The sequence below is a fragment of the Bubalus kerabau genome, chromosome 1 (genome assembly GCF_029407905.1).
Source record: "Bubalus kerabau isolate K-KA32 ecotype Philippines breed swamp buffalo chromosome 1, PCC_UOA_SB_1v2, whole genome shotgun sequence".
Classification (NCBI taxonomy): Eukaryota; Metazoa; Chordata; class Mammalia; order Artiodactyla; family Bovidae; genus Bubalus; species Bubalus kerabau.
Window position 1 is genome coordinate 237335927 of NC_073624.1, and position 27753 is coordinate 237363679.

Genomic DNA, 27753 nt, shown 5'->3' on the forward strand with positions numbered 1-27753 from the left:
TCAAAATTTAAAAGCTCCCAGCTGTTCTGAAAAGACACTGAAGTTACCTGTTGTGGAAGAGTGCCATGGTGAGTGCGTTACATTTGTTTTATGTGGGCGGGTAGACTGGGTTCCTGTAGTCTGCATGGGAGAAGATGAAGAAGCTACAAGAATGACAAGAATGGGAAAATGGGATTCAATTTTATGGAGGAAAATTTCCACCACCAAGAAAAATAACAGAACTAAAATCAGGAATTACCCTTTTACACTTTCTTAGAGAAAAATTCAAGGATGGGCATGAGGGATTGCCCTGCCGTATAGATATTTCATTATCACGGAGAAATCTGTTCTAGATAATGAACTAGGGAACTTAACAAAAGACAGAATTATTTCACTTTATATACACTTAAAATTCCGCTAAAGCCTACAATCGTGCATGTTCAGAAGGACACCCAGTTATCTTGGGTTCATCCAGTGCTAGTAAAAGTTTGTGGAGCAGGGCCTTGGAGCTGGCACTAATACACTCCCTTCACAAGAACCCCAATCTGGATTTCCTGACCTTATTCAAGTTCCTAATTATCCATCTACACATCCTTCCAGGGAGATGCACATATTAACCAGCACAGAAAATAAACTAAGAATATCCAAGTTCTTGAGGTTACATTAAGGCAAAGTACTGCCCAAAGTCTGAGTCTTGGTAAAGAGCCACAAAGCAATGTTCCTGGTACGCTGGTTCCTTCTGCAGTTGTGCTCCAGTCACTCCTTTCATAGGACTGATATCCTGTGTTATTAACTCATCTTTCATTTCTCACCAAAAAACCTCACTGGGATTTCTCAGGGCTATGTTTCCTTTTTCCTTCCTTGAAATCTCTCCTTTATTTTCTATCAGACATCTCAGCTGATCTGCAGAGTTGACCATTTGTCTCTTAATAAGATTCTTATATCTCTTCCTCCAAGAGCACTGAAGAATTTACAGGCAAATTAGTAGTGCTGCCTGAACAAGAGTTCCCAAACCTGAACTTTCCTTATTGCTTCTCATTGGTCTTCTTTTCACTTGCTCACCGTGGACTTCACATTTCAACACCTTTACTCTTGTTCTTAGTAGTCTTTGTTTTTTGTGGAATTTTTCATTTCTTTGTTTAGTCATTGCTTCTGGTAGTAGCATTTTGGTTTTCTCTTTTGTTTGCTTTGCTTCCCCCAATGCTCAAATCTACAACAGGATGTGGCTCACTTTAGGAACTAAAACAGGGCAAGAAGAAATTCAGGTGATCAGAGTCTTTATTCAACTTAAATCTGCGAAAGACCTTTTTTGCTTAACTTCTTTCTCTAGTTTGGGTCTTTGTGGGTATCTTCCTTTTCTCCACTGCTCCTATGACTTAATTTTTGTTTATTTAAAAAAATACATTTCTTTTTAATCAGAAGATAATGTAGAAAAATGGCTTTGATGAACCTATTTGTAGGCCAGCAATGGTTTTTCCAATGGTCATGTATGGATGTGAGAGTTGGACTGTGAAGAAAGCTGAGTGCCGAAGAATTGATGCTTTTGAACTGTGGTGTTGGAGAAGACTCTTGAGAGTCCCTTGGACTGCAAGGAGATCCAACCAGTCCATTCTGAAGGAGATCAGCCCTGGGTGTTCTTTGGAAGGAATGATGCTAAAGCTGAAACTCCAGTACTTTGGCCACCTCAGTGAAGAGTTGACTCATTGGAAAAGACTGTGATGCCAGGAGGGATTGGGGGCAGGAGGAGAATGGGACGACAGAGGATGAGATGGGTGGATGGCATCACTGACTTGATGGACATGAGTCTGAGTGAACTCCTGGAGTTGGTGATGGACAGGGAGGCCTGGCGTGCTGCGATTCATGGTGTCGCAAATAGTCAGACACGACTGAGCAACTGAACTGAACTGAACTGAATAAAGACACAGACATAGAGAAGAGATTTGTGGACACAGTAGGGGGAAGGAGCAGGTGGGCTCGTGTGATTTTACATCCAACCAGTGCAGGAGTATTTTAGGTGACCAGCATGGACAGGGTCGCAGCATAGAGAGAGAATGGATGTAAGGACAAATACCCCTGCAATGGATCTTCTTCAGTGTTCTCCTCCTTTCTACCCTGTAAAGCTCAACTGTAATCTCAGACTTGGAGGGAAATTATCAGGATACACGTAATACTCAGTGAGTTCTATTCACGCAGAGGTCCGATGGACAAATACACCAAGACTTTCTTTCTGAACCTCTGCTTTAAACAAAGGCCATAACTTACACGTGTTCCCCAAACCAGGAGCACTAATCCATGCACCTCAGCAGACACAAACTATTAAGAAGTAAATCAATATTGAGAAAGTCAACAGATGCTCTAATGTGTTTGCTGCCTGGAAGAAAACTTTTTTTTTTTTTTTAATAAACTTTCATGACTCTAAATTCACAGTTTTAACCTAAAGTCCTCGGTTACAAACTCAGATCAAAGTCTAGTCCTTCAGATCCTTCCTAGTTGAATACACACATGGTTCAATGTGAGTGAGTTGAAATCAGTGTGTTCCATCAGACGTTTTTGGCTAAGAGGTTGTGGTATTTCTGTTACTTCTCATATTCCAGAGTCACTTCAAAGTGTCAAAGAGTTGCAGAGGCTTTGGGAATCTTCAAAGGTAAAAGCTATCATTTTAATCCAAAAATAAATGGGTCCTCTGAATGGCAAGCTATTTCCCCACCCATAAGTCAAATTATTCTCCATTTGTATTAAACCTAAACTTTTATCTAACAGAAATCTGAAGTATAAACTCTGGACCCTGAATTGAAAAAACAAAGGTGTGCATTTTAAATCTCTTCAGTCCTTAAATCTGATGTTTACTTTATTACAGTATGAGTACATTTCCTGCTACATAAATATATTAAAGGGTGCTAGAAGCAAAACTGTGTAAGTCATTGACACCCTGGAAAGACAGGGCAATTGTATAAAGGGGCTTCCAGTGAAGATGTCAGATCAGGCCAAACTCATCCAAATACATGCTCTATGATCAGGATAGAATGCAGAGAGGCCCCAAATTCAAATTAATGGGACAATCTAGACTCAACCATTTTCTATTCATGTGATTCCCAATGATGAACTTAGACACTGTGTCTCAGTCTTCACAAATATAAAGTAGGCTTCAGTCACACCTACAGTGCATAGCGTTATCATAAGAATTCAGTGGATTAATACTTCAGAAGTGGTTAGGCTGGTTCCTGACTCAGGAAACAGAATAAATATTATCTTCACAATAAATATAATCCTCAAGTGTTGGATTAGGCCTCAGAATGGATTCAGTGATCTCTATTCACAGCTCATTGTAAGGACAGATTCTCATTTACCTGACCTTGTTTTGGCATTTCTACTTTTCCCTCATAACAACATGTCAACTCAGCCAAGTCTGCCTTCCTTAGATGTCCAAGATCAGTGGTCTGACTTGTTTTGTATTAATGAATTCCTTTGAGAATGAGATAGTCACAAGTCCCCTTCATTCTGATATGCTTGTACTTCCAAAAGGTGAATGTAACAAGGTATAGTGAAAGTGAAAGTTGTTAAGTGGTGTCTGACTCTTTGTGACCCTATGGACTATACAGTTCATGGAATTCTCCAAGCCAGAATACTGGGGTAGGTAGCCTTTCCCTTCCCCAGGGCATCTTCCCAAACCAGAGATCGAACCCAGGTCTCTTGCAATGCAGGTGGATTCTTCACAGCTGAGCCATAAGGGAAGCCCAAGAAAACTGGAGTGGCAAGCCTAGCCCTTCTCCATCAGATCTTCCCAACCAAGGAACTGAACCAGGGTCTCCTGCATTGCAGGCAGATTCTTTACCAACTGAGCTATCAGGGATAGGAGTTCACAAAGTCTAAAGTCAGATATGGAAGCCTGTTAAGAATCCTTACCCTGAACTATACCTCAGCCTTAACACTGTGCCCAGGATGGTCTATATCCAATGCTTTAAGGGCTTCTGGGCTCAGAAGCACAACCGTTTACCTGGCTTGTCGTCGTCTGTGGGTGTTGGCATTGGAAGAGCAGAGGTAGAGGCCCCCGTTGTCATGTGAGTATCCGTGACTACTGTGGTAGTGCTGTCCCCTTCTGGAATGGTGGTGCTCCTTGTTGGAGGAGTGGTGTAGGTTGTGCTTGGAATATCGGTAGTACTGGTCCTTGTGCTTTCAGAAGTGATATTGGGGCTCACTGTTGTCATAGGTGGAGCTAGAAATCAACATGAAAGCAAGGGTTCATCACACTGCAGGAAAGAAGGGCCTGGGAATCAATACAACCAAGGAGACTGTCCTCAGGCAGAAATGAACACTTATCTCCCATGAACCCGGACTTCACATCATTGGTCAACTAGAATCTCTGACTGAGAAGTGAGTGAAGACATGGTCACAACAAGAAAACAGCTGCATTGAAAGGATAAATATTGGGGACGTATGGACATAAAAACAATGATACCTGGGATTTGTGCTGAACACTTTGTAAAAACTAGCTATGTATATTATATTTATGTATCTAAATAAACATCTGTGAGTAAGGGGAAGATGTCTAGATCCTGAAGCTGCATTTGTTTTTTCAGTGGTAGGACCTAAATAGTAGCTCCTAAGAAACAGACTATTTACCAAAGAAATGCCATTCAGTCAGTCAGCATTATGAGTACCCTTCCAAAAGACCTGCATCCTAAATGCAGATTAACTCACACCAAGGGCATATGCTAGATAACACAGATGCATTATGCACTTGGTTAGAAGGTGGACTAGATGTTTTAAGGTTCCTTTCTACATGAAAGATAATAACCACAGATAATAACGTTGGCACTTTCCAGAATCAGAAATCCTGTGGGATTCCAAACCACTTATTGAAGTCCTCAGAGATACCCAGAGGAAGAACTGAAATTAGAAGTGAGCCAAAACACAGTGCCTGGCACAAGAGCCAAAGCTATAGGGTAGACTCAAGAATGTGGACTTTCTCCCTCAAGGGACATCTATTTTGCCCACAAGCAGTATTCTCAGTTTTCAACTCTACAAAATATAAATTAGAACATCAAGTCTCTTTAATACGAGACAACTGCCATTAAAATTCATTTGTGGGATTCAAGTCAGCTTAATTTAGAAACTAGCCAATTTTTCCCTTAAGAACAAAAATTTTTTTCAACGAGTATTTATGTACAAGGTATTAGTAAATATTTTAGTCTTTGGGAGTCCTGTGATCTCAGTGATAACTGCTCTGATCTCTCAGTGTGAAAATATCCATTGATAGTATATACGTGAATAGCTGAGTCTGCGTTTCAATAAAACTTTATCAAACTTTTGATGAGCCTGTTTTACAATCTGATCTGGTCCTAGAGCTACAATTTGCCTCAGTTCAGTTCAGTTGCTCAGTCATGTCCGACACTGCAACCCCATGAATCACAGCACGCCAGGCCTCCCTGTCCACCACCAATTCCTGGAGTTCACCCAGACTCACGTCCGTCGAGTCAGTGATGTCATCCAGCCATCTCATCCTCTTCCGTGCCTACCCAAGTCTAAAAGTGTAGTCAGAGGTTTTGATGAAAAGCACACCCAAATCCCCTCCTTTTTTTTTTGAAATTTAATCTAGACAAAAAGAGGAAGCAAGCAAAAAAAATCTGACCAAAGGATTATAACAAGGAAGAAGTCTACTTGGCTTTTTTAACTAACTGTCTTCCTTGGTGGTAAATATTTCCTGAGGAAGAAGCTAGGAAGCTAAGGGTAGAAGAAGATGCTGAGGAAGAGCCTTAACAGAAGGTTGAAAAGTTCATCCTGTCAAAAGTGCAAGAAAACTTAAGCAAAGAATTGGATTGGAGGCAGAGAGTCACTTTGGCTCAGTTATGGACTGGTTTCCCTCTGGACAGGGCAGTGAATTTGTAAATATTCATGTATTAAAGATTTCTGAGCACTAAAAAGTTTCCCTAATTTCCTTCTATGTCATTTAAAAATATATTCAGCTAGACCAATCATATAATATCACAACCCCAAAAATGATCTCTTCACAAGCTGTCTCTTTTCCACACATCTCTATGGTCAGCCTCTTTGGCTTCCGTTAATTGACTCCTAGAGGCAGTTTCCCTAGAGTCAGTGTCTTCTGCATCAGAATTGACCTTATTTTACTTGCCTTCATCAAGGACACAGAGTACAAAGTTGGAAGACTGCAATATCAAATTCATTTAAAGTAAAAAAGAGACATAACTTATGACATCCTGGGTACAGTGTTCTATTTTCAATAGAAGACTTTTGTGGGAGAACATTCATTAGGAAAGAGTACCAGAAACCAGGAAATCCTGAAGAACCTTGTCCTTTCATCAAGAGGTAAGAAAAAGTAGGATGTCTACACCAAGATAGAAAAATGTAAACTTCCCTGATTTTTTTATTTCACAGTATTCTTAAAAAGTACCAGTGAACATTTATTGATATGCAAGTGTTTTCATATTGCAATAAGCCCGTTTTAATTTTAAAGAAGTAATTTAGTGATATGGTGTGAAATGTGCTTCAAAAAATCCAAGACAAGGCAGAAGGAAGAGGTGAAACTATATAGTATAAAGGCCCATACAATGTATTTGCAACAAGACTGAACTGGCCCCTGTTAAAGCCAAATTATACAAATACTTGACCAGACATTATATCGCCTATTGTATACATGTGAAATTCTCTGTAAGTCCTAAAATGTTAGAAAAGGATATTTAAATTTTCTATTAAGAAATAATCTCAGAGAAAAGGACAGTTCAAGTGGAATAAATTCAGCTCCATAAAAATGTTTGCTATATCTCATTGTGGAACAGTGAATGCTTTTTCATGAACCAGCTAGCACTACTGAAGGACTGCTTTAGGAGATAGCAGTCTTTTCTGACGGGGAAGTTCCTCTAGCTTAAGGTCTTGAATCAAGTTTAGTGTTAACACCTCATTCTACACAAATACAGTTATTTGTGTAGATAAAGTTATTTTATCCCAAGAGTGATTAGAAAACAAGATTATAGGAACCTCTTCTTTCCTTATTAATGAATTAAGAAGTTATATCAAACAAAAAACCATGGAAGCTCACAGCAAGTGATCAAAGTAAGTAGAAATACAAGCTCACGTGTCTTGATACACAACTCTAGGATGTTTTTTATGTCATTGAACTACCCTCTCTTCTCAATACGGCAGCAATGCAAGCCACTGTCAAGAGGAACTGCACTCTCTGTGCTCAAAGAAACATTAATTTCACAAATATTTCCTTTTAGCTCATAATGTTTGGAACAAGAAAAGTTTTGGGCATAACGAGGGACAAGAAAGGAAGATTCATGTGTAATTTGCATAGGAAAATTTCCACTGCCAACAAAAATAACAAAACAAAAATCAGGAATTACTCTTTGACACTTTCTTAGAGAAAAATTCAAGGATGGCCATGATATATTACCCTGCCATATAGATATTTTATTATTATTAATAAATCTGCTCTAAATGATGATGTGGAGAGCTTAACAATAGACAGAATTATTTCACTTTTTATACTCTGAGAAATCCCCTAAAGCCTACAACCCTGCATGTTAAGAAGGACACCCAGTTAAACTTGGGTTCATACCAGTGCTATTTCATGTTTGTGGTGCAGGGCCTTGGAGCTGGCACTAATACACTCCCTTCACAAGAACCCCAATCTGGATTTCCTGACCTTATTCAAGTTCCTAATTATCCATCTACACATCTTTCCAGAGAGATGCACATATTAACCAGCACAGAAAATAAACTAAGAATATCCAAGTTCTTGAGGTTACATTAAGGCAAAGTACTGTCCAAAGTCTGAGTCTTGGTAAAGAGTCACAAACCAATGTTCCTGATACCCTGGTTCCTTCTGCAGTTGTGCTCCGGTCACTCCTTTCATAGCACTGATATCCTGTGTTATTTAACTCATCTTTCATTTCTCACCAAAAAACTTCACTGGGATTTCTCAGGGCTATGTTTCCTTTCTCCTTCCTTGAAATCTCTCCTTTATTTTCTATCAGACATCTCATCTGATCTGCAGAGTTGACCATTTGTCTCTTAATAAGATTCTTATATCCCTTCCTCTGAGAGCACTGCAGAATTTCCAGGCAAGTTAGTGGTGCTGCCTGAACAAGAGTTCCCAAACCTGGATGCCAAGGTCCAGCCCCTGCTGATCCAGGGTATTCGAAGGAGAGACAGCGTCAGTGATTTATTTATATATTAATTAGAGATATAAAGAGTAATAGCATGAGGATAGCTCAGTAGGAAAATTCAGTGGAGAAAAGAGGCTGAGTAGCTTGGTTTACGTGGAAAATCAATATAACCTGTGACACCAGGCTAGCTCTGACCACGGAGGCTGCAGGTGCCCTCTCAAATAGCGGAAGGCGTCCCACCTTAGACACCTTCTCGAGTGGGTCTTAGAAGCCCAGGCAAATAAATGGTCACAGAGGACCTCCATGCTCCAGATGGAGACTTAGCTGGAATGTGAAAAGAAACAATGACATGGGGAGACCAAACTTTGGTAAGCAAGGCCCGTAGCTTTATTTTCAACAGGGGCTTTTATACCCTAAGTTACACATAGAGGATAATAGGGGATGTGAAATCATGCAAAGTCAGCAGTCTTTGATCCTTATCAAAAACCAGGGTTTCTTTCCTGCAAATTTATCGTATACAAATGGTTTAGGTGATTTACATCATCTTCTAGCCAGAAGGCCTATTAAAATTTTATGACTCTTGACAAAGATTTGTCAACCGTAAGACTTATTTTCTCTAAGAGTAATTATTTTAAGGTTTGGCGCCATCCTCTGAAGGTGTTAGATAAAGTTGCATTCCTATAGGGCAGAGGTGCAGTGGGTTTACAACAAAGGAAAGAATTTATTACCTTAAGGGTCTAAAGTTGCTAACACCAAGGCCACTACTTATTTTTTCTACATACCAAGTATATTAATTAATACACATTCAAGGATACAATACAGGGGATGTGGAAACTTGGCAGCAAGCATTGGCTCATCAATGAAATCTTTTACTAGTTTTATTCTGACAGTTACTAACTCTCTGAGAGGCTCTAAGCTACTTGAATATCTTAAGCTTCTGGTGCCTCTGGAGGCTGGGAGATTGTAAACAATCGTATGCACAGCTGTAGGAGTCTGGGTAAACTTGTCAGGCGAGTTAGAGAGCTATCTGAGGGGTTTGGATTTAAACACTCCTAATTGCCCAGGAACTTTATTAATTGGAGCTGTAAGTTAACTCTTTGTCAGAGAGAGTGAGATGGTGGTGGGGGACAGCCCCCAGTAAAGTCAGAGATGAGAGCACAAAGCAGTAAAGTAGGCAGACTCTGGTTTTTTTGGGGTAGATGCTCGAGAATATCCAGGGGGACTCCTGAGGCTTGATCCCGCCTTTGCGTATGCCGAGCCTCCTTCCTCATGACCTTTGCCATGAGTGGAGTGCCTCTCACCGGCTCCCAGCACCTGGACTTTCCTTATTGCTTCTCATTGGTCTTCTATTCACTAGTTCACCGTGGACTTCATATTTCAAAATCACCTTTACTCTTGTTCTTAGCAGTCTTTGGTTTTTGTGCAATTTTTCATTGCTTTGTTTAGTCACTGCTTCTGGTAGTAGCATTTTGGTTTTCTCTTTTGTTTGTTTTCTTCCCCCAATGCTCAAATCTACAACAGGATGTGGCTCACTTTAGAAAATAAAACAGGGCAAGAAGAAATTCAGGTGATCAGAGTCTTTATTCAACTTAAATCTGCGAAAGACCTTTTTTGCTTAACTTCTTTCTCTAGTTTGGGTTATTGTGGGCATCTTTCTTTTCTTCACTGCTCCTCTGACTTAATTTTTGTTTATTTATTTAAAAAATACATTTCTTTTTAATCAGAAGATAATGTAGAAAAATGGCTCTGATGAACCTATTTGTAGACCAGCAATAGAGACACAGACATAGAGAAGAGATTTGTGGACACAGTGGGGGGAAGAAGCAGGTGGGCTCGTGTGATTTTACATCCAACCAGTGCAGGAGTATTTTAGGTGACCAGCATGGACAGGATCACAGCATAGAGAGAGAATGGATGTAAGGACAAATACCCCTGCAATGGATCTTCTTCAGTGTTCTCCTCCTTTCTACCCTGTAAAGCTCAACTGTAATCTCAGACTTGGAGGGAAATTATCAGGATACATGTAATACTCAGTGAGTTCTATTCACGCAGAGGTCCGATGGACAAATACACCAAGACTTTCTTTCTGAACCTCTGCTTTAAACAAAGGCCATAACTTACACGTGTTCCCCAAACCAGGAGCACTAATCCATGCACCTCAGCAGACACAAACTATTAAGAAGTAAATCAATATTGAGAAAGTCAACAGATGCTCTAATGTGTTTGCTGCCTGGAAGAAAACTTTTTTTTTTTTTTTTTTAAAGTTTCATGACTCTAAATTCACAGTTTTAACCTAAAGTCCTCTCTTCCAAACTCAGATCAAAGTCCAGTCCTTCAGATCCTTCCTAATTGAATACACACATGGTTCAATGTGAGTGAATTGAAATCAATGTGTTCCATCGGACGTTTTTGGCTAAGAGGTTGTGATATTTCTGTCACTTCTCAGATTCCAGAGTCACTTCAAAGTGTCAAAGAGTTGGGGAGGCTTTGGGAATCTCCAAAGGTAAAAGCTATCTTTTTAATCCAAAAGGTAGAAAATTTGATCATAAATGGGTCCTCTGAATGGCAAGCTATTTCCCCACCCATAAGTCAAATTATTCTCCATTTGTATTAAACCTAAACTTTTATCTAACAGAAATCTGACATATAAACTCTGGACCCTGAATTGAAAAAACAAACGTGTGCATTTTAAATCTCTTCAGTCCTTAAATCTGATGTTTACTTTATTACAGCATGAGTACATTTCCTGCTACATAAATATATTAAAGGATGCTAGAAGCAAAACTGTGTAAGTCACTGACACCCTGAAAAGACAGGGCAATTGTATAAAGGGGCTTCCAGTGAAGATGTCAGATCAGGCCAAACTCATCCAAATACATGCTCTATGATCAGGATAGAATGCAGAGAGGCCCCAAATTCAAATTAATGGGACAATCTAGACTCAACCATTTTCTATTCATGTGATTCCTAATGATGAACTTAGACACTGTGTCTCAGTCTTCACAAATATAAAGTAGGCTTGAGTCACACCTATGGTGTATAGGGTTATCATAAGAATTCAGTGGATTAATACTTCAGAAGTGGTTAGGCTGGTTCCTGACTCAGGAAATAGAATAAATATTATCTTCATTGAAATTTTCTCCTCAAGTGTTGAATTGGGCCTCAGAATAGATTAAGTGATCTCTACTCACAGCTCATTGTAAGGACAGATTCTCATTTACCTGACCTTGTTTTGGCATTTCTACTTTTCCTTCATAACAACATGTCAACTCAGCCAAGTCTGCCTTTCCTTAGATGTCCAAGATCAGTGGTCTGACTTGTTTTGTATTAATGAATTCCTTTGAGAATGAGATAGTCACAAGTCCCCTTCATTCTGATATGCTTGTACTTCCAAAAGGTGAATGTAACAAGGTATAGTGAAAGTGAAAGTTGTTAAGTGGTGTCTGACTCTTTGTGACCCTATGGACTATACAGTTCATGGAATTCTCCAAGCCAGAATACTGGGGTAGGTAGCCTTTCCCTTCCCCAGGGCATCTTCCCAAACCAGAGATCGAACCCAGGTCTCTTGCAATGCAGGTGGATTCTTCACAGCTGAGCCATAAGGGAAGCCCAAGAAAACTGGAGTGGCAAGCCTAGCCCTTCTCCATCAGATCTTCCCAACCAAGGAACTGAACCAGGGTCTCCTGCATTGCAGGCAGATTCTTTACCAACTGAGCTATCAGGGATAGGAGTTCACAAAGTCTAAAGTCAGATATGGAAGCCTGTTAAGAATCCTTACCCTGAACTATACCTCAGCCTTAACACTGTGCCCAGGATGGTCTATATCCAATGCTTTAAGGGCTTCTGGGCTCAGAAGCACAACCGTTTACCTGGCTTGTCGTCGTCTGTGGGTGTTGGCATTGGAAGAGCAGAGGTAGAGGCCCCCGTTGTCATGTGAGTATCCGTGACTACTGTGGTAGTGCTGTCCCCTTCTGGAATGGTGGTGCTGCTTGTTGGAGGAGTGGTGTAGGTTGTGCTTGGAATATCGGTAGTACTGGTCCTTGTGCTTTCAGAAGTGATATTGGGGCTCACTGTTGTCATAGGTGGAGCTAGAAATCAACATGAAAGCAAGGGTTCATCACACTGCAGGAAAGAAGGGCCTGTGAATCAATACAACCAAGGAGACTGTCCTCAGGCAGAAATGAACACTTATCTCCCATGAACCTGGACTTCACATCATTGGTCAACTAGAATCTCTGACTGAGAAGTGAGTGAAGACATGGTCACAACAAGAAAACAGCTGCATTGAAAGGATAAATATTGGGGACGTATGGACATACAATTTGTAAAAACTAGTCATGTATATTATATTTATGTATCTAAATAAACATCTGTGAGTAAGGGGAAGATGTCTAGATCCTGAAGCTGCATTTGTCTTTTCAGTGGTGTATGACTAGGACCTAAATAGTAGCTCCTAAGAAACAGACTGAGTGCTGAAGAATTTTTGCTTTTGAACTGTGGTGCTGGAGAAGACTCTTGAGAATCCCTTGGACTGCATGGAGATCCAACCAGTCCATTCTGAAGGAGATCAGTCCTGGGTGTTCTTTGGAAGGAATGATGCTAAAGCTGAAACTCCAGTACTTTGGCCACCTCATGTGAAGAGTTGACTCATTGGAAAAGACTCTGATGCTGGAAGAGATTGGAGGCAGGAGGGAAAGGGGATGGCAGAGGATGAGATGGCTGGATGGCATCACCAACTCGATGGACGTGAGTCTGAATGAACTCCTGGAGTTGGTGATGGACAGGGAGTCCTGGTGTGCTGCAATTCATGGGGTCTCAAAGAGTCGGACACGACTGATCGGCCGATCTAACTAACTAACTAAGAAACAGACTATTTACCAAAGAAATGCCATTCAGTCAGTCAGCATTATGAGTACCCTTCCAAAAGACCTGCATCCTAAATGCAGATTAACTCATACCGAGAGCATATGGTAGATAACACAAATGCATTATGCACCTGGTTAGAAGATGGACTAGATGTTTTAAGGTTCCTTTCTACATGAGAGATAATAACCACAGGTAATAACTTTGGCGCTTTCCAGAATCAGAAATCCTGTGGGATTCCAAACCACTTATTGAAGTCCTCAGAGATACCCAGAGAAAGAACTGAAATTAGAAGTGAGCCAAAACACAGTGCCTGGCACAAGAGCCAAAGCTATAGGGTAGACTCAAGAATGTGGACTTTCTCCCTCAAGGGACATCTATTTTGCCCACAAGCAGTATTCTCAGTTTTCAACTCTACAAAGTATAAATTAGAACATCAAGTCTCTTTAATACGAGACAACTGCCATTAAAATTCATTTGTGGGATTCAAGTCAGCTTAATTTGGAAACTAGCCAATTTTGCCTTTAAGAAGAAAAACTTTTTTTTTCAACGAGTATTTATGTACAAGGTATTAGTAAATATTTTAGCCTTTGGGGGTCCTGGATCTCAATGATAAGTACTCAAAACTCTCAGTGTGAAAACAGCCATAGACAGTACATAAACTGAGGCACATATATGTGTATATATACACACACACACACACACACATATATACATATATAGAATAGTTGAGGCTGTGTTTCAATAAAACTTTATGAAACTACTGTTGAGCCTGTTTTATAATCTGATATGGTCCTGGAGGTACAGTTTGCCAAGACTATTTTGAAATGTCCTTTCCTAACATTTTAGGAGTTATAGAGAATTTCACACGTATAAAATAGGTAATATAACGTCTGGTCAAGTATTTGTATGATTTGGCTTTCAGTTCAGTTCAGTTCAGTCGCTCAGTCGTGTCCAACTCTTTGCGACCCCATGAATCACAGCACACCAGGCCTCCCTGTCCATCACCAACTCCCGGACTTCACCCAAACTCATAAGCATCGAGTCGGTGATGCCATCCAGCCATCTCATCCTCAGTCGTCCCCTTCTCCTCCTGCCCCCAATCCCTCCCAGCATCAGGGTCTTTTCCAATGAGTCAACTCTTCTCATGAGGTGGCCAAAGTATTGGAGTTTCAGCCTCAGCATCAGTCCTTCCAATGAACACCCAGGACTGGTCTCCTTTAGGATGGATTGGTTGGATCTCCTTGCAGTCCAAGGGACTTGCAAGAGTCTTCTCCAGCACCACAGTTCAAAAGCATCAGTTCTTCAGCGCTCAGCTTTTTTCACAGTCCAACTCTCACATCCATACATGACCGCTGGAAAAACCATAGACTTGATTAGACGGACCTTTCTTGGCAAAGTAATATCTCTGCTTTTTAATTTGGCTTTAACAGGGGTCAATTCAATCTTGTTGCATATAGATTATATGAGCATTTGTACTATATAGTTTTATCCCTGCCTTCTGACATGTCTTGGATTTTTTGAAGCACATTTCACACCGTATCACTAAATTAGTACGTTCAGTCACTCAGTCGTGTCCAACTCTTTGCGACCCCATGAATCACAGCACGCCAGGCCTCCCTGTCCATCACCAACTCCCGGAGTCCACCCAAACCTATGTCTATTGAGTCGGTGATGCCATCCAACCATCTCATCCTGTGTCGTCCCCTTCTCCTCCTGCCCTCAATCTTTCCGGGCATCACAGTCTTTTCCAATGAGTCAGCTCTTCGCATCAGGTGGCCAAAGTATTGGAGTTTCAGCTTCAACATCAGTCCTTCCAATGAACATGCAGGACTGATCTCTTTTAGGATGGACTGGTGGGATCTCCTTGCAGTCCACGGGACTCTCAAGAGTCTTCTCCAACACCATAGTTTAAAAACATCAATTCTTCAGTGCTCAGCTTTCTTTATAGTCCAACATACACATCCATATATGACTACTGGAAAAATTAAAATGGGCTTATGGCAGTATGAAAACATTTATATCTCCATAAATGTTCACTGGTAGCTTTTAAGAATTTTGTGAAATAAAAAAATCAGGGAAGTTTACATTTTTCCATCTTGATGTGGACATCCTACTTATTCTTACCTCTTAATGAAAGGACAAGATTCCTCAGGATTTCCTGGTTTTCTGGTCCTCTTTCCTAATGAATATTTTCCCATGACACAGAACCCAATACTCAGGCCTACATAAGTTATGTCTCCTTTTTGCTTTAAATGAACTTGATATTGCTGTCTCCCAACTTTGTACTTTGTATCCTTGATGAAATCAAGTGAAATAAGGTCAATTCTGATGCAGAAAATGGAGTGGATTTGGATGTGCTTTTCATCAAAATAAAACTTTATCAAACTTTTGGTGAGCCTGTTTTACAATCTGATCTGGTCCTAGAGATACAATTTGCCTACCCTAGTCTAAAAGTGTAGTCAGAGGTTTTGATGAAATGTTCAATCCTAATCCCCTCCATTCTTTTTGAAATCAAATCTAGACAAAAAGAGGAAGCAAGCAAAAAAAATCTGACCAAAGGACTATAACAAGGAAGAAGTCTACTTGGCTTTTTTAACTAACTGTCTTCCTTGGTGGTAAATATTTCCTGAGGAAGAAGCTAGGAAGCTAAGGGTAGAAGAAGATGCTGAGGAAGAGCCTTAACAGAAGGTTGAAAAGTAAGTTCATCCTGTCAAACGTGCAAGAAAACTTAAGCAAAGAATTGGATTGGAGGCAGAGAGTCACTTGGGCTCAGTTATGGACTGGTTTCCCTCTGGACAGGGCAGTGAATTTGTAAATATTCATGTATTAAAGATTTCTGAGCACTAAAAAATTTCCCTAATTTCCTTCTATGTCATTTAAAAATATATTCAGCTAGACCAATTATGTAATATCACAACTCCAAAATGATCTCTTTACAAGCTGTCTCTTTTCCACATGTCTCTATGGCTAATCTCTCTTGGCTTCCATTAATTGACTCTTAGAGGCAGTTTCCTTACAGCCAGCATTTTCTGCATCAGAATTGACCTTATTTCACTTGATTTCATCAAGGATACAAAGTACAAAGTTGGGAGACAGCAATATCAAGTTCATTTAAAGCAAAAAGGAGACATAACTTATGTAGGCCTGGGTATTGGGTTCTGTGTCGTGGGAAAATATTCATTAGGAAAGAGGACCAGAAACCAGGAAATCCTGAAGAATCTTGTCCTTTCATTAAGAGGTAAGAATAAGTAGGATGTCCACATCAAGATGGAAAAATGTAAACTTCCCTGATTTTTTTATTTCACAAAATACTTAAAAGCTACCAGTGAACATTTATGGAGATATAAATGTTTTCATACTGCCATAAGCCCATTTTAATTTTTCCAGTAGTCATATATGGATGTGTATGTTGGACTATAAAGAAAGCTGAGCACTGAAGAATTGATGTTTTTAAACTATGGTGTTGGAGAAGACTCTTGAGAGTCCCGTGGACTGCAAGGAGATCCCACCAGTCCATCCTAAAAGAGATCAGTCCTGCATGTTCATTGGAAGGACTGATGTTGAAGCTGAAACTCCAATACTTTGGCCACCTGATGCGAAGAGCTGACTCATTGGAAAAGACTGTGATGCCCGGAAAGATTGAGGGCAGGAGGAGAAGGGGACGACACAGGATGAGATGGTTGGATGGCATCACCGACTCAATAGACATAGGTTTGGGTGGACTCCGGGAGTTGGTGATGGACAGGGAGGCCTGGCGTGCTGTGATTCATGGGGTCGCAAAGAGTTGGACATAACTGAGCGACTGAACTGAACTGAACTGAACTGAAAGCCAAATCATACAAATACTTGACCAGACGTTATATTACCTATTTTATATGTGTGAAATTCTCAATAACTCCTAAAATGTTAGGAAAGGACATTTCAAAATTCTTCTAAGAAATAATCTCAGAGGAAAGGGAATTTTTTTTAAGTGGAATAAATTCAGCTCCATAAAAATGTTCACTATATCTCAGTGTGGAACAGTGAATGCTTTTTCATTAATCAATTAGCACTCCTAAAGCATGCCTTAGAAGTCATATTTTGCTGACTGGAAAGTTCCTCTAGCCTATGGTCTTAAATCAAGGTTAGTGTTAACACTTCATTCTACACAAATACAAGTTATCCTATGAAGAGTTATTAGAAAACAAGATTATAGGAGCCTCTTCTTTCCCTAATCAAGGAAAAAGAGGTTAATATCAACTAGAAACCTCTTTATCTAGGGAAACTCACAGCAAGTGATCAAAGTAAGTAGGAAGAAAAGCTCACCTGGCTTTATAGTCAACTTTATGATGTTTTGTTCATCATTGAAAAGCCATTTCTGAATACGGCAACAATACAAGCCACTGTCAGAAGGGACTGCATTCTCTATGGTCAAAGACACATCCCTTTTACCAATATCTCCCTCGAGCTTATAACGTTCATTCTTCTGTTTAGTGATTTTGTATCCATCAGTACTGATAACAGTATTTCTGCAGTCTATCCAAGAACATTTCCCTCGGCCCCAGCACATGGATGTGACTTTTCCTTCATAGAAGCAGGGTAGCGTGACTGACTGGCCCACCACTCCAATCACTTCTCGGTAAGACATTACACCATCTGTAAATAAAGAGAAACCAGAGCATGAGGTCTCAATATTTTAACTTTACTTTCATTTTTTTCTTTATATAGCTTATTTGGTTTGAAATCATCTGAATAACATCTTGAGTTTTTAAAACTTAGTATGAGCATTTTTCTACATTCACATATTCTTTAGCAGCATTATCATTTACTAGATATATTTCTAGATGAAACATCATATAAATGTTTTTCTGTATTCAGAATTACTTCCTAATAGGATAGATTTCTGAGAGAAAGTTTCATGATAAAGGGCAGAAATATGTTCAATCTCTTGGTAATAAGACCAAATTTATCTCCAAAAGGTTTGAAATAAATGGTATTACAATAATACATGAATATGTGTGTATTTCTTTCTATTTTTGACATGTATCTGCTTATTAAATAGGTAATACATACATGTAGCTTTTCTTCTCCCCTGATTGTCACTGTCTCAGTTGAAATCTCTTTTAAAAACTCTTTTGCATTTTTAGTTTTGATTTTAAGTCTTTACTTCAAGTTTTTAAATAGCTCTTTCAAATTAAATTACCTCATAACCCTGCTCTTAATTAAATTTAAAAAAAAAAAGCAGAGTTAAAGTTTTACTTAAAGCATCATTGGTTAGAAGGCCAAAGCCTTGTAAGCTGTTTAGAAATCAGTTCTTAGGAAAATGAGTTTATAATACTTTCAGGAGAAACTGAGGCTTATCATGGGCTTACGGATCAACCAGATAAATTCAAGCAAGGATCCCTTCTTGAGCAATGTACAATGGAACACAGTCCACTTACCTAAGTGAAACCAAAAAATTGGAGAATATTCAGTCAAATACTAAATGTTGCCTCTTAAAAAACAAACAAACAAACAAAAACACCTCTCTCCTGAGTCAGCAGCTTAAAAATCCCTACATTGTCAAATGCAGTCCGAGTGGTCTGTAAAAGAATCTGAGACTCAGTGACTAATCATGGGGCTGGGCTGTAAGTCTGGGAAATGCTCTGGGAATAAAACACTCATTGATACATAAAATAAGAGTCTAGTTTTTTCATTGGAATTCTGGTAATATTTAATTTTGCTTAGTATCATTTTTGGATTACAAAGGTAATACAGGCTAACTATAAAAATTTGTTCTGGAAGTATAATTTAAAAAATACTTTTCTTCAGATTCCCAACTCTAGAGAATGTTTTAAAATTTAGGATATGCATATTCCTAAATTTCCCCTGTCTCATGGAATATTTTTAATTAAAATATTTTATTTATTAAAAAAATTTTTTGGCCACATGGCATGGTCTGTGGGACCTTAGTTACCCATTCAGGGATGGAACCCTGAATTGGAAACACAAAGTCTTAACAACTGGAAAAGCAGGGAAATTAAAATATTTTCTTTTTAACAGAAATAGTTGCCCCAGTTGAAGAAATCAAAAAGCACAGAACGGTAAAGTAAAGGACTCTTTCCTTCCCCACTCACCCCCATTTCTTCTTCTCATCCCCTTCTACACTCTGATAACAGCTGTTACTGTTTCCTACCTACACATGAGCAGTTCATGCATATACAACCATCTACCTACCCACCCCTCCATTTATTTTGTTGTTGTTGTTTAAATACAAGCAATGGCATAAACCACACTGTACAGCAACATGACTTGTAACCCACTCACAGATTTTGTAATTCTTAGCATTTAAGCACTTTCTTTGGCTTAAGCCTTCAGCCTGGTTCTTTGCTCATTTGTTGACCCCATTACCTTCTGACAAAGCCCTAGCACACCTACCCTGCCTCATCACTCACACAGCCCCTACATTCCCCATCCTCAGGCTTCCAAAGCACAGCCCACCTGTTCACTTACCTGTCAGAAGGAGTAGGAAGCCCAGGATGGCTACCCAAGGATGCATGATGCTGTCATCCTGAAGGAAAGAGAAAGCAAAGTGATTAGTGTGTCTTCCAACCGTATCGTATCAGAATCAAAACAGTTAGGTGATGTTTTGGGGGCTCCAAGAAAGGATTGCTGCTGCTGCTGCTAAGTCACTTCAGTTGTGTCCGACTCTGTGTGACCCCACAGACGGCAGCCCCAGGCTCCCCCATCCCTGGGATTCTCCAGGCAAGAACACTGGAGTGGGTTGCCATTTCCTTCTCCAATGCATGAAAGTGAAAAGTGAAAGTGAAGTCGCTCAGTCGTGTCTGACCCTCAGCAACCCCATGGATTGCAGCCTACCAGGCTCCTCTGTCCATGGGATTTTCCAGGCAGGAGTACTGGAGTGGGGTGCCATTGCCTTCTCCGCCAAGAAAGGATTAGCCAGAGGCAAAGTGATAGAAGAGATTTATACTTGTGAGGATTCAGATCCAGCAGGTGAGTGTTGTGCTGCCCCAAGTACTCAGTGAGTTACATTTTTATCATCAAAGGAGGATAGAGGAGGGGAGAAAACCACCTTCTTTGTCTTTCTTTGAGTCTTCCATCACTAACTCCTCCTACAAGTTGGGTAGGGGAGTTTTTGGCCCTATACGGTGCATCTGGGACTGTCATGGAACTATGGAGAAATTATTTCAGGTCTCAGAACAGTGAGGGTCATTCACTTTGAAATGTACCCTTCCATAAATTATGTGTGTGTGTGTGTGTGTGTGTGTGTGCGTGTGTGTGTGTGTGTGTGCAGAGAGCATGTCCTAGGGGTCATTACCTTTTTCACGTCACTGGGCAGGTTTTAGACCCTATTTTCCACTATTGTTTTACAGTTTGAGGGCATGTCTCATGCTTCTGTTAAATGGTTTTATGGCTAAGCAAGTTAGCTTGGATTTGTTGTTTGGCAAGCAGATCTGGCTTTGATGCTAAGTGACTTGCTCTGCTTTATGAGACAAGTAAGCCCACATTGTTTCAGGATTTTTCCATTTTGTTCTTGGGTGATCATCAACTTACAGGGGTCTCTCTTATTACTTTTTTCTTTACATATAATTACTTCATGGGATTAACTATTAAATCACTATCATGTCCCTTTACTTTGTCCCTATCATTTCCTACTCCAAGTATTTACCATTTTATGCTTAAAAGTGGGTAAGAAGTAACAATGAGTCATTAACTGCTTCTGTCTGAGATGGGATGTAGGCCTGCCTAAGGAAGGAGTGAAACGCCTGGCTGGCTGTCTCTTTTCTGCGGTAAGAATTATAAACCAATTAGTATCATCCTTTTAGCTCTCTTAGACGTTAAGCTTTGGAGGATGGATTTACAAAAGACAAAAATGAAAAGAAATTAGCATTAAAAGAGATTATAACCATGATTTGGCAATCCAAAACATTTTTCTAAAAAAATTTCTAAATCTGGAAAAGGGTCATTTAAGTCCTTAATCTGTTTGTTTTTTATTAGGCCCATTATCTTAATATTTTATACTTCAGGGCTTATTAAGTCTTCTATCTCTGTAATCTGTTCTTTATTTTCTATGAATATCAATTGGTGATAGAGTTGCTTCCTTGTCCCTCAGGAAACAGAGTGGCCCCTAATTTAGTTAAGTCCCTTCCATTACAGAGATAGGACTAGCCTGGTGGCTCAGACATTAAGGAATCCGCCTGTAATGCAGACCTGAGTTTGATCCCTGGGTTGGGAAGATCCCCTGGAAAAGGAAATGGCATCCCACTCCAGTATTCTTGCCTGGGAAACCCCATGGACAGAGGAATCTGGCAAGGGTCATGGGGTTGCAAGAGTAAAACACAACTTAGCAATTAAACCAGCATACCACCTTCCATTAAAGAGAGGACAATTAGGCGCAAACAGAAAGGAATATAAAAACAACTGGCCATTGATGTTGTACAAAAGGGGTTTCAGGAAAACTTCCATTACATATTTCTTATGTTTGTTAAGATTTCTAACCTTCTGGGTTAAGAAAGAGGTTGGCACCAATATCTCTAAGAAATTCTACTAAGTGGCCTTTCACATCAATGACCACCCGAAGTTTGGCATTAGTTATGTAGATGGCCTCTCTAGGCAAAGTCACCTTTGGCTTCAGGCCACCTCAGTCTTCTGATTATGAAACTGTCAATAGCCAAGGGCCCCCTGTCACTCACTGGCATCTGGGGCATTCTCTCTTTCAATGTCCTGGATGTTTTCTAAAAGCTCATTGATCACAATCTTCCTTCGAGTGTCCCTTCTGTTCACACCTGGCACACTGATTTTGGATACCCATGGGTCTTGCACAGTCAAATGACCCAGGAAGTCTGGCCTCCCTTTCATGGTCTGTGAGTGGACAGGGCCACTGCCATCATTTGGGCCTTTTGTGTATTTCTCTGGATGCATTCAGCCTTTTCAGCCATATCCCTATTATTGAAAACCAAATAAGAACTGGAGCAAATCACTCAAAAGGTCTGAGGACCTCCTCCTTCCAGCAGTTGCTTTTTGAATTTTGCGTCTAAAGTCTGGGGCAGACTGGGTTATGAAATGTATAGCCAAAAGGATCTGTCCCTCAGGAGAGGAGGGATCCACATTTGGGTGCTATTTAAAAGCTTCCATTAATCTCTCTTGAAAGACTGCAGGATTTCCCTCTGGTTCCTGTTGGACTTCTTTCACTTTTTTCATAATTGATGGGTTTCACTATAAGCTTTTTCATACCCGCTAATAAATAATTAATCTTATGGTCCTACTTATTTCTATCATTACAATTCATCTGGAGACTCCAATGCGGATCTGCCTCGGGGAAAGCATTGTTTTCCACCTGATGCACTGCATGGCCTTCTTGTGCTTGGGCTGCTACTCGGTCAGCGTGGGCTCTGGCTGCCAGTACTGAGTGCTGTTCTTTCTTAGGAGGGTAGCGGTGGGATAAAATCTGTAAATACCCCCAGGTGAGATTCCCCCCAGGTAAGCTTCTTTGTGAAAATTTCAGAGTCCTCAGAAAAACCTCTCAATTTATCCTCTGCCAGACTTAGATCAGACATCAAAGAAAACACATTTGTTTCTTGATTTTTATGAGAAAGTTCTCTCAGAGGAAGAACCATAGGCGCAGTTGGTCGGTAACATACTCTGGCATGCTCTCAGCCAGCTAGGCTGGGATTGGGTCCTTTGGGTAACTTGGGGTACCTAGGAGCTCCTGATAGTGGAGGTCGTTCCTCAGCCTTGGGTGTGTTTTCCCCTGGGATAATAGCCTCTGCTAGAGCAAGGGCTCTGCCTGTAAGATAGCTCCTGTTGCAGCAGCAGGGTGCACTCGATCAGTAGTTAGCTATCCAAGTTTCCTTCCCATGTCAAAATCCCCTGTGTAATTTAATCAAGATTTGTACTTACAACTTTAGATGTTGCTCCTTCCAAAGTGGTCTCCCAAGCAGGTGTTACTGCCTGAGAAATTGCCGCAAAGGAATAGTAGAGAAGGTGTTCCAGTGGTGTTGACAGTGAGTAGACACTAGTCTTGCTGAAAATTGAAAATAAAGGATCAGCACTTATAAGGGTTGAGAGAGAGGGGAAGACTGGGAAATCCTCTGCTGGGCACTTCAAGTAATTAGGAGGAAGTACCTTAAGTCTTGAGCTTCCCTGGTGGGTCAGCTGGTAAAGAATCTGCCTGCAATGTGGGAGACCTGGTTTCTATCCCTGGGTTGGGAAGATCCTCTGGAAGGCATGGCAACCCACACCAGTATTCTTGCCTGGAGAATCCCCATGGACAGAGGAGCCTGGTGGGCTATGATCCCCAGGATCGCAGAGTTGGACACAACTGAAGTGACTTAGCAGGCAGGCAGGACCGTAAGTCTTGGAAGATGATTCCCATCAGTTTTCTTGTATATCATATACTTAAGAAAACTGATAAGAGGCCTTTCATCTAGGTTGGCCATAGTCCTCTAAATGATAGTATGTATAATCCCCCGGGAATAGATTATGGGCATCTAGTCACAATCCAAAGACCAGCTTCAGAAACAAGCTTAGAATCAGTGACCAGCTTCAGAAACAAGCTTAGAATACCTTCTTAGTGACTCGTTTAAGCTTTATAATAATATAACATAGTAACAAAGAGCTATTTGAAAAGTAAGTTTTAGACAGTAGATACATACCTCAAGTAGCAAAACTAAAATTTTATACCTATTAAAACAATCTTTTTCTCTAAAATTACTCTCATTTTTATCAAATATAGCCAAATTAAGATTAATCTGTTCACAAAATAAGACTGCCAGATCGATCACATAGGCCTGTATAATTTTTCCAATAAGGTAGGTACCTTGGTTACTAAAAATACAAAAGTATACCTCAAGTGAAAAACACATTTTTAATCATTCTCTTTTCACTGTGAGGATACCAGTCTTATAGCCAAAAAAGGCTTTAACCCATTAAATGAAGAATGGGGTTTGCCAGGGAGCCAGGAAAAGCCAAGTGGTCATCTTGGATTTCCCATATTCCTGACTGTTTAATTTACAGCTTTTTAAAAATCTATCTTAATTTTTCCCATTTAGGAGCAGACAATAGTCATGCTTCAAGGACATCAGACTGGCAAAAGTCTGACAATAAGGGGTTAATTTTCTTGCTGACAAATTTTACAACAAATATAAAGTTAACTTACTAACTTTTAGAAAACCCAGGTATGATAAAGTATTATACTTAAGGTTGATGATGCTAAAAATATGTCTGCATTAATTAAAAAATGTAAGTTTACAGACTTGAGTTTTAACAGGGATACACACAAAATGTAGAAGAAAACTCTCAGAATTAGGAAGATGAATATAGATTGCCAAATCCTGTCAGAAGCAGCCCAAAAGGTAAAATTTCTTCCTCTTAACATATCACACTCCTTGTCACATGTGCCAACTGTAAGATCCCTTTCACATCTCCAAATATCCATACTACCTTTCTGTGGAAACCCATGTTGATTGCCACTGTTCCCCTGGTTCCCTGTCTTTACACATCCAATAATTATTTCTATAGTCTGTACCTAGGTACCCAGAGTCCCAAATCATTCAGGGGTGATCGGCCTGCTTAATACTGGCAGCATAGGTAGAGTGTCCTTCCCAGAACTTTTGGACTCTGGAATGGCACCCCACTCCAGTACTCTTGCCTGGGAAATCCCATGGACAGAGGAGCCTGGTAGGCTACAGTCCATGGGGTCACGAAGAGTCGGACACAACTGAGCGACTTCCCTTTCACTTTTCACTTTCATGCATTGGAGAAGGAAATGGCAACCCACTCCAGTGTTCTTGCTTGGAGAATCCCAGGGATGGGAGCCTGGTGGGCTGCCGTCTATGGGGTCACACAGAGTTGGATACGACTGACGTGACTTAGCAGCAGCAGCAGTCCCTTGGCCCTACTAGGACCCATCATCGACCTCCTTATCTACTGTCAGTTGTGGTTGTCAGTTGAAACCACTAGGTGGCAATCTGGGAGCTCTGAGGAGCTCCAGTTCCCTAAATAGCACAGAAAGAATTCAGCCAAAGGCAGAAAAGGGATAAATCAGAAGAGATTTATAAGAATAGGACGCTTGTGAGACTCATAAGCTGACAGATGAGTGTTGTGCTGCACCAAGTACTTAGTGAGTGACATTTTTATAATCAAAGGAGGGAAGAAGACCACCTTCTTCTTTATTCTTTGAGTCTTCCATCACAAACTCCTCCTGCGTGAAGGAGAGAGAGTTTTTACCCTATATGGTGCGTCCAGGACCGGCATGGCAGTATGGAAAACTTATTTCAGGTCTCAGTACAATCAAGAGAGTTCATTTTGAAACGCCACCTTTCTAATTCTGACAAATGTCTTAATTTCTGCAAACTTCAGTTTCTTCTCCTTTATTATGAATGTAATAATAGAATCTTCCTCAAACATTTGGATGAGGCCTCACAATAAGATAATGCCCTCAAAAGCATCAAGCCCAGGCCTTTCCTATGAAAAGCACTCGGTGATTGTTTTTTATTATCAGTGACTCCCACAATTACATAGATAGCCCAGAACTCTCCCCTATGAGGTAATAACTATGAAAGCTTTGGTATAGTGGCAAGTCCCTATTCAACACTTACACTGTATCATCATAGTAATGATTATTTGATCAGAGGGAAGTGCCAATTATCAGACACTAATCCCCACTTAGGCATCCAAAAGTCCACTCAGCCCCACATTTCCAACTGCCTGCTAAACATCATCCAGGAGCACTTCAAACTCAAGATCATCCAAATGATTTTCACTTCTTCTCCCAGGGTTCTTTTACCAGTGAACCCATCACATCAGCTAATCTCCCAAGTACAGAGACTCAGTCATCCTTCCTTCTTACTCCAGCCACCAAGTCCTCACAATTCCAAGTCCTAAATGGCTCTGACTCTGTCCCTTCTCTGCTGTTACCGCTGCTATCACTCTAGCCGAGACACTCCTCTCCTGTCTGAATTATAGCAGGAACCTCCTGGGGAGCCTCTCTGCATAGAGGCCTGTGGAAAGTGAAAGTATTAGTCATTTAGTCTTATCCAACTCCTTGGGACTCCATGGGCTGAAGCCCACCAGGCTCCTCTGTCCATAGAATTCTGCCAGCAAGAATACTGGAGTGGGTAGCCATTCCCTTCTCCAGGGGATCTTCCCGACCCAGGGTTCCAACCCGGGTCTTCCGCATTGCAGGCAGATTGTTTACCATCCTCTCCCCTCCAACATACCTTCCATAGACTTTACAGGAGCAGTTTTTCCTAAAACAGAGCTGAAAATACCATTTCCTAATCCAAATACATGAATGGTTCCTTAAGACCCTGGAATGAAATCTAAATTCTTCAGCCTATCAATGAAGTCATTTAAGAACCGAGGCCACTCCTAGCTCCCTAGTCACCATTAGATTAAACCAGGCTCTTAATCAATCACCAAAGATTTTACACTCTTATCCATCCCTTTATTTCTGTTCAGGCTGTTCTCCCTATTTGTTCTCTCTGCTCAATGAAATGTTCTCATCCATGAAGAATCAATTCAAGGATTTCTGAGAGAAACATCCTGGCCCTCCTTTCCCACTTAGAATCCTTGTCTCCCTTTTTTGGGTCCCCAGGGCACTTTTTCATAACTCTACCCCAAAGTAAATCCCACAGGATGGTTGTTTGCTGTACACAAGCCTGCCTCTACAACCCCTTTAAAGACAGACGTCAAGACTTCCTCATTTTGGTATGTCTGGGCCCTGCACAGAGAAGCAACCAGTTAAGCCATGTTTAATGAATCATAGATTTGAAAGGCCTTTACCAAGTATCATGCAACCTATTTCTATGTATCCAAATGAAATGCCAAGATGAAGATATAAAAATCTCATCTCCAACCACTTTTCCCTCTGAGAATCCTTCGATTTGCTAGAAAAACCAGCTTGCTCTGAACCGTGAAGCTTGGGCTGGTTTTGTAAAACAGAGAGACACAGTAAGAGAACAAATGCTCCTAAAAGTCCCCCATTTCCACTCCCCCACCATCCAACCCTGGGACCAAGAAAAAACTACTGTAACAATCACCAAGAAAGGAAAATTTGATGATTACCAGAGCAGGTTTCACTGTTTTCCAGTTTTCCTCGGTGAACAGCCAAGTCCTCACACGTATTTGAATGTGTGGGATTTGAAATGATTTACCGCCTGGACTTCTTGCTGTTGGTGAGCATAATAAGCCACCTTGGGTCTGAGAAAAACTGAAGCCTGATATTTGAGGAGCAAATAGGAAAATCTGCCCTCAGGGAGCTCTATTGAGAGAGAGAGGCTGCTAGTCCTGGGACAAAGGTTAACTATGTGGAATAAGAGAACTGGCCTCTGATCAGCAATCTCCCCAACTGCAAGCCCTCTCTGAACTTGGTGGCCTTTTCCGAGCCTCAATTTAGCATCAGTTTCCCACTGTCAACACCACTCCTAGGAGTCCATAGACTCAAATTTAAAGCCTCTGAAACATGAGTATGAGTCTCAGCTCTTCCTCTGCTTTGCTGTGTGATCTTGGGAAAGTCATTCCACATCTCTGAGCTCCACTTAGGCAGCCACAGAGTGGAGGTGAGGATTTGCCAACCTAGGTAGGGTTTATTCAGATGATGTCTGCAGACCAAACACCTTCAAAGCAGAGGAAGGCACTGGAGCAGGAGATCTATACTTGGAGATATCTTATAAAATAAATAATACACATCAGGAAGCCCTTGTATGACACACTTGACCACAGCTCTTTTTCAAGCAAAACTTGATTTCTGAGCCTAAATTATAGAGTGGTATCTGCCTGTGTGCTAACTTGCTTCAGTCCT

The 27753-nt window shown here is 40.6% G+C and overlaps 1 protein-coding gene across 1 annotated transcript; it reads right to left on the reverse strand.

The window, feature by feature from the left end:
- Window positions 1-27138, reverse strand: LOC129631413 (hepatitis A virus cellular receptor 1-like). The gene is made up of 7 exons (XM_055552421.1): window positions 27018-27138; window positions 22851-22974; window positions 19443-19500; window positions 17277-17606; window positions 11975-12193; window positions 3974-4192; window positions 1-143 (listed from the first exon to the last, which is right to left on the reverse strand). The coding sequence occupies exons 3-7, from the start codon at window positions 19486-19488 to the stop codon at window positions 1-3; spliced, it is 957 nt and encodes a 318-aa protein (XP_055408396.1). The 5' UTR covers window positions 19489-19500; window positions 22851-22974; window positions 27018-27138.
- Window positions 27139-27753: the final 615 nt, after the last annotated feature.